At 45.4% G+C, this 9,403-nt stretch overlaps 1 protein-coding gene across 1 annotated transcript in view; it reads right to left on the bottom strand.

Moving 5' to 3' along the window:
• Positions 1–711: 711 nt before the first annotated feature.
• LOC106588110 (regulatory-associated protein of mTOR) overlaps positions 712–9,403 on the bottom strand; it is a 215,231-nt gene continuing 206,539 nt past the window's right edge. Inside the window, exons 30-35 of the mRNA XM_082965118.1 lie at positions 7,892–7,998; positions 6,301–6,428; positions 4,297–4,383; positions 3,953–4,069; positions 3,545–3,674; positions 712–3,264 (exon numbers count right to left, since the gene is read on the bottom strand). Coding sequence (XP_082821244.1) covers positions 3,196–3,264; positions 3,545–3,674; positions 3,953–4,069; positions 4,297–4,383; positions 6,301–6,428; positions 7,892–7,998 — 638 coding nt within the window. The 3' untranslated portion in view covers positions 712–3,195. The remainder of the gene's footprint in view (positions 3,265–3,544; positions 3,675–3,952; positions 4,070–4,296; positions 4,384–6,300; positions 6,429–7,891; positions 7,999–9,403) is intronic.

Genomic DNA, 9,403 nt, shown 5'->3' with positions numbered 1-9,403 from the left:
TCTTTATACTGAGGCTTTCTTGACCTTTAGCCATAGACAAACCAATGTCACGGCAAACAGAGAAACAGTTAACAAAGTTAAGACCTCTATTCAATCTGTCTCGCTGAAGTGTTACAGATTGCACAATAGAAATGTAAAAGGTAATTTCCCATTGAGCCGAGATATGCAGCATTTATGGTGAACGCAGTGTCCGCTAAAGTAGAAACACTGCCATATAATTTCAATCACACTGTAACGCTGAACTTCCGCGATTCGGATTGAATACAGCCCTGGATCTGATTTTATCCAGAATATTCATGAAATACAAGGATTCAAAGAAAAAAATACAAGGTTTCAGAATGAAAACCTAAAACAAAATGTAGCAAGCAGCACCTTAAATCCCAGGCTTAATTAAGTCAATGAAAAAGCTTTGAATCATCTCTTTGCAATGAAATTGATATCAGGACTGATTTTCACATCACACAGACACTCCTCAGGGGATGTTTTTGAAGCGGTCTGGTAAGAAGGATAATATGCCTGATAAAGTGTTATATTTATTTAAATGAAGCATTCCAGATCAACCGATATGGTAATGACGACATGAATATTGTGACGCAATAGCAGACACATTTGTTTTACACAATACATGTAGAACTTCACAATGAGAGCATGAACACAAACATGACAACACAAACCAGAAAATAAATAAAAAAATCACCAGGAAAACAAGTGTTGTTGTGTATTTGGTTTATTTTACTGACTTCATCTCCTGTCTTATAAACCAGTCAGCAAAGCAGTCTACCGTCATAGAGAAACACCTGATTGCTTTCATTTCTCCTTCTACATCTTCAAAGTTTATTTTGTTTCCATATCTAAAATGTTAAAACTCAAAGCAGGATAACTAGAGATGTGATTCTGAGCATGGCTGACAGACAGCGTGGTGGGGTTTTGCTGTAGGTGTCAGTGATAGCAGTGAAGGCTGCAGTACCTCCTCCGTACCCTAGAGGGGGAGCTACTGAGCAAAGTGGGGCTTAGTTATGACAGTGAGTGCAGCTGCTTATACTGAATGCATGGCATGTGTTACCGGTTACCGTGACCGGTTCAGTCCACAGGCAAAGCATTATTGTCCATTCCTTTCTAGAGTGATAGCCAAGCTGAGGACTTTAGAGGCAAAAAGGTGAGGGTAGCGTCCATGGGGGAGTACTGTATGAGGAGAGACACCGTGTGGGCAAGAGTGTCTGTGAAAGGGGGAGAAACAGTCCTCTCCCATCTCTCCATCCCACTGAGGTCCAAGGCAAACAAACACCAGCAAATTAAAAAATATAAAATTACAAAAGTGGGCAAAAAGAAATTATTTTTCAAAGAAAAACAGGAAGGTAATACAGAGCAAACCAAAAAAGTGACCCCTAATAGAGGCACATTAATGGCGATACCGCACTTGGAGCGAGTGTTGACCAGAGGGGTAACCCTTGTTAAAAAAAAGGCACCTCAGGACTCACTGAACTGATTTTGACCATCTTAGTTCGTCACATCAAGAGTAACACCAGACCTTGTGGCAGTCAGACCTCTGTGAGTCTACCATGCAGAGACGTCGTGGTATTATGTGGTATATCGTGGCTCATGAGGTACCTGAGCTAGCGTTGGAGGTTGACAGGAGAGCTGTGGCTTTTGACAACAAGGACACTGAACTGAAGAAGTGCTATGGAGCATTACTGTGTATTTACCAGTGCACTGTATTACACAAAGTAAGTTCTGAAGTCACTCCTGTTTTTCGAACACAACTTTTCTATCCCAATATTCTTGAAACTCCCTTTCTGCTAAAGAAACCAAACACGGCTAGCAAATAAAATCAAGATTATATAAACAAAATAAAAAAAACAAAGATAGAAAAAAATTGCCAGACTTTTCTCTAAAAAGTGTTAGCGGATAGCAGGGTGGAGGTTGGTAGTTGGCACACAGGGGAAAGGGCTGCCTAGGGCTGGTGTGTGTGATTCTGGGGACAGTCCATACACAGTTCATACAGTCCTCATAAGCCTGTGTGCGAGGATGCAGAAAAGTAGCAGCAGAACCCCACCCCCGGGGATGCAGTGGGCACTGTGTTTCTTCTTGTCCAGCCTCAGAGTGCTTCTGGCTGGGGTCTGTAGGAAAGACTGGGGATGGGCATGGGCCAAGCGGGCCTCAGCCAGAACTCTGGAACTGATACTTTAGGACCCCAGCAAACTGCTCCATGTCTCCCAGTGCTGGGGCTCCTCAGGCAGGTATGGTTCAGCTGATGAGTGTGTGTGTGGGGGGGGGGGGGGCTGGAGCAGCAGAAGCTTGGAGGCTGTAGAGAGCTCCAAGCTAATTCATTATTGCTTTGCAGGTAGGGAAGACAGGTAGCATCAGTCTTGGGATTAGAGCTGAGCAGTAGTCACCCATTGCATTAAGGACATGGGGTAAGCCTGTGGGCATAGGACAACGGAGATGAATGGCAAAGGTTGGTGAGTTTAGCACAATTGGGTGAGGGCGCATGGATGCAAGGAGGTCTGGTTAGCCCTACAGTATAGCATGGTAGTGGACATCTGTATGGGTATCGGTTAGAGTCCAAGGCTGTGGGCCAAGTTTGGCCTCATCTGTGCTCTGTTTTACATTTCACTTTCTCACACACCAGATGCGCCCCGTAGTCCACCATCTTGTGAGCGAACAGTGAGAGCAAGTCTACTAGCTACAGCAGGGGGGAAGGGCATGGTGTTTGGGGCTTCAATAAGGGTCGTGCGGGTGTCCGTGAGCCATGCCTTCAGGTCCAGAGTCGTGTGTGAGAGAGGGAATTGTCCATCTCTCGATAACCTCTTGACCCCAATGCATAGAGGTCATAGAAAGGTAAATGTAGAGGTCATTCCGAGTTCATTCAGGTAGCGACACCGCCCGTCTCCCCCAGCCAAGGCTGGAACCTTTAAAATAGACCTATTATTCATCTCTGTATACACGCAATTAAATATACACGCTCCTCAGCACTGCCAAGTCTACAATCAACAGTTTCATAATAAAGAATTTGAATAAAACGATCAAGAATAATAATATAAGTCAACATCATAACACGAGTTTGTCAGCAGCCATCACTATAGGACATTCAGGGGTGGTAACAATTGCATATGTACATTAGAAGTCATTTACATCCTGGCTCAGAGGGGAGAGAGGTCAGGGGTCAAAGGTAAAGTTCGAGGGGGGGGGGGGGGGTTATCTGAGCCTCTTCTCCGCTGAGTAGATGGACATGTAGTAGTCGTTGCTGCCCACCGCAAGGTGGGGCTGTTGGGAGATAAAGAGAAAGAATATAACAGACTCATAAAGACAGGTGTAAAAACATTCATTTCCAAATCATTTTGTGTAATTAGGTGTGATGAAACGACATGTACAGTTTAGTAGGTTTTGCAGAGTATATTTTAAGAGACATAGGGATAACTCCTTGAACCCACGCAATTCCAACTTATTCACTTTAATGTATTATTCACCCAAATCGTAGTTCCCATGTTACGTTATCTAGTTGGGATTCAGACTATGAATGAAGAGAGTAAGAATGCCATAGTACCCAGTAGGGATGGAAGGCCAAACAGCTGATAGCCCCGATCCTTTGGCCCATGAAACCGTCATAATACTTGATGTTGCTGATCACGTCACCGTTGGAGTTGTACACTGCTATGAACTGGTTCATCGATCCACTGGGAGAGGATGGAGAGAACGAGAGAATGAAGGGAAGAAATTAGTTTCATAGCTGCTATACCAAATGTAGAAAACGTTGAAATCCTCAGACCGTCCCCCACCTTTCACCCGTTGATATAGTATTGACCACATTTAATTCCTCAAAGTGAGTTTAGACCAAAGAGTTTGATAGAGGGCTAAAACGGGTTACATCCACCTACAGTCCTCTATCGAACTCTATGGTTTAGACCAATTATAAAGGCCCTTCCTGCAGCGTGCCGTAAACCTGTGAACTCACCAGGCGAACAGGTTGGCCTGCGGATGGATGTCCAGCGCCGTTAACCCCTTCACCGTCTGCAGCACGTTCACAGAGTCCGGCGACCGCAGCTCGAAGAACCGCACGTCTCCATCGACACTGGGGAGGAGGATGAAGGAGTCCAAACAGAACATGAAATGTCATCACATCCATTTAGATCTACAGGAAGTAGGCCGCTGGTCTTGGACCGGGCCACAGACGGCGAGAGAACTAGAGCGCGTGAGAGAGTCAAGAATAGTAGTACCACCATATCTGGACACCTGACCGTCACAGAAATAATCCAATCAATCAATCAACCGTTCAAATCACTCATCAACAAGCACTACCTGACACTAATGATTTTGCCGTCCGTCTGCTTCTGCAGGTGGGCCTTGACCACCCAGGACGAGTGTTCCCGGTACGTCATCACACGACTGCGGGGAGACAGAGAGGAAAAGCTTCATCAACTTTAGTCCACCTACAACCATGTTGCTGTTCACGGGAGAGACAGAGGGAGATGTGAAAAGTATGCAGCGTGGGTGGATGGACTCCCACGCAGTTATCAACATGCAAGACGCCACACAGTGTAAAAGTAACCGGTGTTTGAGAATTTAAAGCAGTGTCGTGATGTTGAACGGAGTCTATGTTATCAATCAATCAAATATATTTATGAAGCCCTTTTTACATCAGATGTCACAAAGTACTATACAGAAACCCAGCCTAAGACCCCAAACAGTAAGCAAGGCTGTAGTGTGTGTATATGGCCATTGGGTGTCGCCCTAAGTACATGGGTATAAGCACTATTGGACAGTCCATCTCCATGGTAACAGTATCCTTGAGTGACTGAGGCACTGTGATTGAAGATTGAGGAGGAAAGTTGCCCCTAAGCACAGATCTATGCTCTAGATGACCTAACCCCAAATCCTAGCTTTGAGAAGTAGAAAACAAAATCTGACCCTGGGCCAGCAGTAAGAAGCAAACAGAACTCCAAAGTGAGGACCAAAGCCTATCCCTGTTCCCTTGGCGAAAATAGTAACAAACTCTGTGTAAGAGTGTGCATGATTGTGTGTGTGTGCCTGAATGTGTATGCAATGCGCGTGTTTGCTTAGCCCCCTACTGGTTTTAAAGGACAGCACATAGGGAACAGGTGCTACAGTCTCAGTGCCTGAGGGGAAGCACTTAAATTAACATTAGTTCAAGATTTATGGGACACTATGGCTTAATTGCCCTGTTTTCTTTTTTGGGGGGGGAACTAAAATAATGTTTGGCTGTGGGGGGATGTGGCAGGAGAGCTGGGAGCCCCACAGGTGAGAATACAGCAAAACTCACTTTATGAACAACTCATCAATGAAATGATGTACAGTGATATGAGTCATAAAATAAACAGCCAGTTTATTAGGTACACCACCCCGTTCACGAAAATGGATCGCTCCTACAGACAGTCAGTCACGTGGCCTTGGCTTGCTATATAAAGCAGGCAGACATCGAGACATTCAGTTACTGTTCGGTTGAAAGTTCGAATGGGCAAAACGAGTGACCTAAGCAACTTTGAGCGTGGTATGATCATGGTGCCAGGCGCGCCGGATTCAGTATCTCAGAACGGCCACCCTCCGGGGTTTTGCACACACGACAGTGTCTAGGGTTTATCGACAATGGTGCGACAAACAAAAAACATCCAATCCGCTGCTGTCCTGTGGGCGAAAACAGCTCGTTGATGAGAAGGGTCGAAGGAGAATGACAAGCTAACAGGCGGACCGCAAAGACAAATAACGCCGCAGTACAGCAGTGACGTGCAGAACGACATCTCGGAATGCACAACTCAATCTGCGTGTGGAGCGTTTCCGACACCTTGGAGAATGCCCCGAAGAATTTAGGTTATTTTGGAGGCAAAGTGGAGTCCGACACGGTACTATATCGATGTACCTAAAATTGTCCAGTAAGTGTATATGAGATGACTAAGAAAAAAATTAACAACTTTACCTATTTTGCTTTGCTCATACGATTTTAGTGTGTCTGATAACTAAGGGAATTAAAAAAAGCACTCCTGCATAAAATATATCCGATGCTAATGAGCGCTTCATAAAACATTAAGACACACAGCTTCTCTTTGTGCTACTGGGAATAAGCAACCCTATGATTAGTAATGAATTAGGAAGATTAGAAGCCCATTCACGTTTACCTCCAGTCACATTTTAGACAGAATAATGTGATGAGGAACATGTGCGTGCAGGGATGATTCTCATTGTTGAAGCCTTATGAAGGTCAAGGTGTGGAGGAAGCATTAAAAGTTTGTGTCTGTGTTAGTGTGAGCGCACAAGCGTGTGTGTGTGTGAGCGCGCGCGACCACTCACCACTCGTTGGCGCCCATCCTCCTGTCATAGAGGCGGACCGAGCCGTCGCCCAGCCCCGCTGCGATGAGGGACCGCTGTGAGTCACATGATAGACTAGTCACACAGCTGTCTGCCCCCGTTGGGATGTCCTGGTAGAGACACACACACACACACACACACACACACACACACACACACACACACACACACACACACACACACACACACACACACACACACACACACACACACACACACACACAATTAGTTCAAGCAATGTTAAAAAAAAAATATTTAAAAAAAATTATAATAATAATAATTACATAGTCGTTGCCGTGACATAACAAACGTTGTGGTTGTCACGGCGCTCATTAAACTTTGAGTAACCGGCTAACAACTCGATCAATCACGTCTACAGCTGACTGATGGAGAATGTCGTCTGGGTTCTGCCGTCAATACGGCCAGAGACAGGGTAGGGCTCGCATACTTCCCATACTACTGTCTGTCAAATAAAGGGTTAACAGGTTGAATGGAAATACAACCGATAATGTTGAGCCAGGTGCTGAATACCAGGATGCATACAGTGCCTTCAGAAAGTATTCATACCCCTGGAATTATATCACATTTTGTTATGTTACAGCCTGAATTCAAAATGGATTAAATTGATTTTTTTCCTCACCCATTATTCTGTACAGGCTTCCTTCTTTCCACTCTGTCACTTAGGTTAGTATTGTGGAGGAACTACAGTGTTGTAGATCCATCCTCAGTTTTCTCCTGTCACAGCCATTAAACTCTAACTGTTTTAAAGTCCCCATTGACCTCATGGTGAAATCCCTGAGCGGTTTCCTTCCTCTCCAGCAACTGCGTTAGGAAGAAAGGCTGTATCTTTGTAATGACTGGGTGTATTGATACACCATCCAAACTGTAATAAATCATTTCACCATACTCAAATGGATATTCAAGGTTGGCTTCGTTTTTTTTTTTACCCATCTACCAATAGGTGCCCTTCTTTGCGAGGCATTGGAAAACTTCCCTGGTCGTTGTGGATGAATCTGTGTTTGAAATTCACTGCTAGACTGATAATTATATTTGTGGGGTACAGAGATAAGGTAGTCATTCAAAAATCATGTAAAACACTATCATTGCGCACAGAGTCCATGCAACTTATTATGTGATTTGTTAAGCACATTTTTCCTCCTGAGCGGATTTAGGCTTGCCATAACAACGGGGTTAAATAATTACTCAAGACATTTCAACTTTTCATTATTTATACATATGTAAAACATTCTAAAAACATAATTCCACTTTGTGAAATCACTCACAGGCCAGTGACACAAAATCTAAATGTAATCCATTTTAAATTCAGGCTGTAACACAACAAAATGTGGAAAGATTCTAAGGGTGTGAATACTTTCCGAAGCCACTGTAAACCGAAATGTAAGAAAGCAGGGGGAAGTATCCACAGTTCCAGATTGTCATAACGCTCCCAATGGACCTATTGGATTTGAGATTCGTCACCTGAGAAATCATGGATGTGCAATAGGCAACTGTGACATTTCAAAACATTGTCATTGATAAACAGGTTAGTTATGATCCCTGTGTTTCTCTTTACCTGGACCTTCATCTCCCTCTCCGTGTCCCAGATCCTGATGACCCTCACGTCTCCAGACGTCATCAGCAGCCCCGTCTCCTGCTCCCAGTCCACCACCATGCCTGCACCTAAGAGAGGACGCTGGTTAGTAACACACACAGACAGAAAGATACAAGGGAGCACACAAAGGCGGAAACCAATGACAACGACCCAGCTGTCAATGCCTGGGAGTTTGACGCATGATCTACCAGCTGAGCACGGGTTCTGATGGCATCTGCCAAGAGTTCTCAGACACACTCAGACTGGCGGATGTAAACAGGAAACTTTACTTGGCTCATCGCACTCTGTCTCTTTGTGGCGGGCCGGGCGCCTGCAGGCTGACCTCGGTCATCAGGTGAACGGTGTTTCCTCCGACACACTGGTGCGGCTGGCTTTCGGGTCAAGCAGGCGGGTGTTAAGAAGTGCGGTTTGGTGGGTCAGGTTTCGGAGGATACGTGACTCCACCTTCGCCTCCCGAGCCCGTTGGGGAGTTGCAGTGATGAGACGAGATGGAAATTGGGTAGGGGGAAATAAAGGGGGTCAAAAAAAATCTAATAAGTAAAGACCAACTCCTCCACCAGATGTTACTACTGGCAGGCAGCAGTGACAGGTTCTCACACCCAGAGAGAGAGAGAGGAGAACGAGAGGAGCCCTCAGCACCTCCATATGCTGCTACTGAGTGTGTGACACCCGGCAGAGGGCCGGGGGCGTAGCCTAACCTTGACAAACAGGCAAAGACTGGCAGAGCGAGACCTGTGCTGTGTGATAGACAGGTGTGGAGAGGAACAGGGGATAACTCAAAGCGGCTATGGGCTTTGCAACACACTGTAAACACACACACTTTCTCTAAGTGAATCGCACACAGCTTCTCTTCCTACTTTTCCTCCTCCTACATATCATGATCTCCTTCCTCTTCCCCATCATCAACAATACCAACCCTGTTCTATCAGTCTGTTTCAAAGCCCCGGTGTGGCTAGCTCTGGCGTCACAGCTACGCGGGCTGTTAGCTAGCTCAGGCTCACATGCAGACGCGTGGGGGAACACTTCACAGAGTGTACTCAGCCACCCACAGAGCTGGGACCCTCACACACACAAACTTCTGTGATTCCCCCGTTAAACACACGTGTGCGCGCACACACACACACAAGAACACCACACACGTGCACACACAAGCACACACACAGAAAGACTGGCCCCATTCAGAGACTGAGGGAAAAGAGGAGGCATTCCTTTGAAGTCCGGAGCTCTGTGTTAGTGAGAAATTCCCATCTCTGGTTGATGAGGAGAGAGGGAGAGAGTACAGCAGAGAAACCCTAACCTTGCTTATTCTTCCTATTCCAGGCAGATAGTACTAAAGTCAATGAATACAAGCAAGGGTTGGAAACCCCAAACATTTCCAATAATCTTGTTCTGAACAGAAGCACAATCTTTTTTTTAGCTCCATTCCAATGTTCTGACCAGCATAATAAAGTTCTGAACCGGTTCGAACCAGAA

Source organism: Salmo salar, chromosome 02 (genome assembly GCF_965601325.2).
Source record: "Salmo salar chromosome 02, fSalSal1, whole genome shotgun sequence".
In the NCBI taxonomy this organism is placed as follows: domain Eukaryota; kingdom Metazoa; phylum Chordata; class Actinopteri; order Salmoniformes; family Salmonidae; genus Salmo; species Salmo salar.
This window is presented reverse-complemented; position numbering and strand designations above follow the sequence as displayed.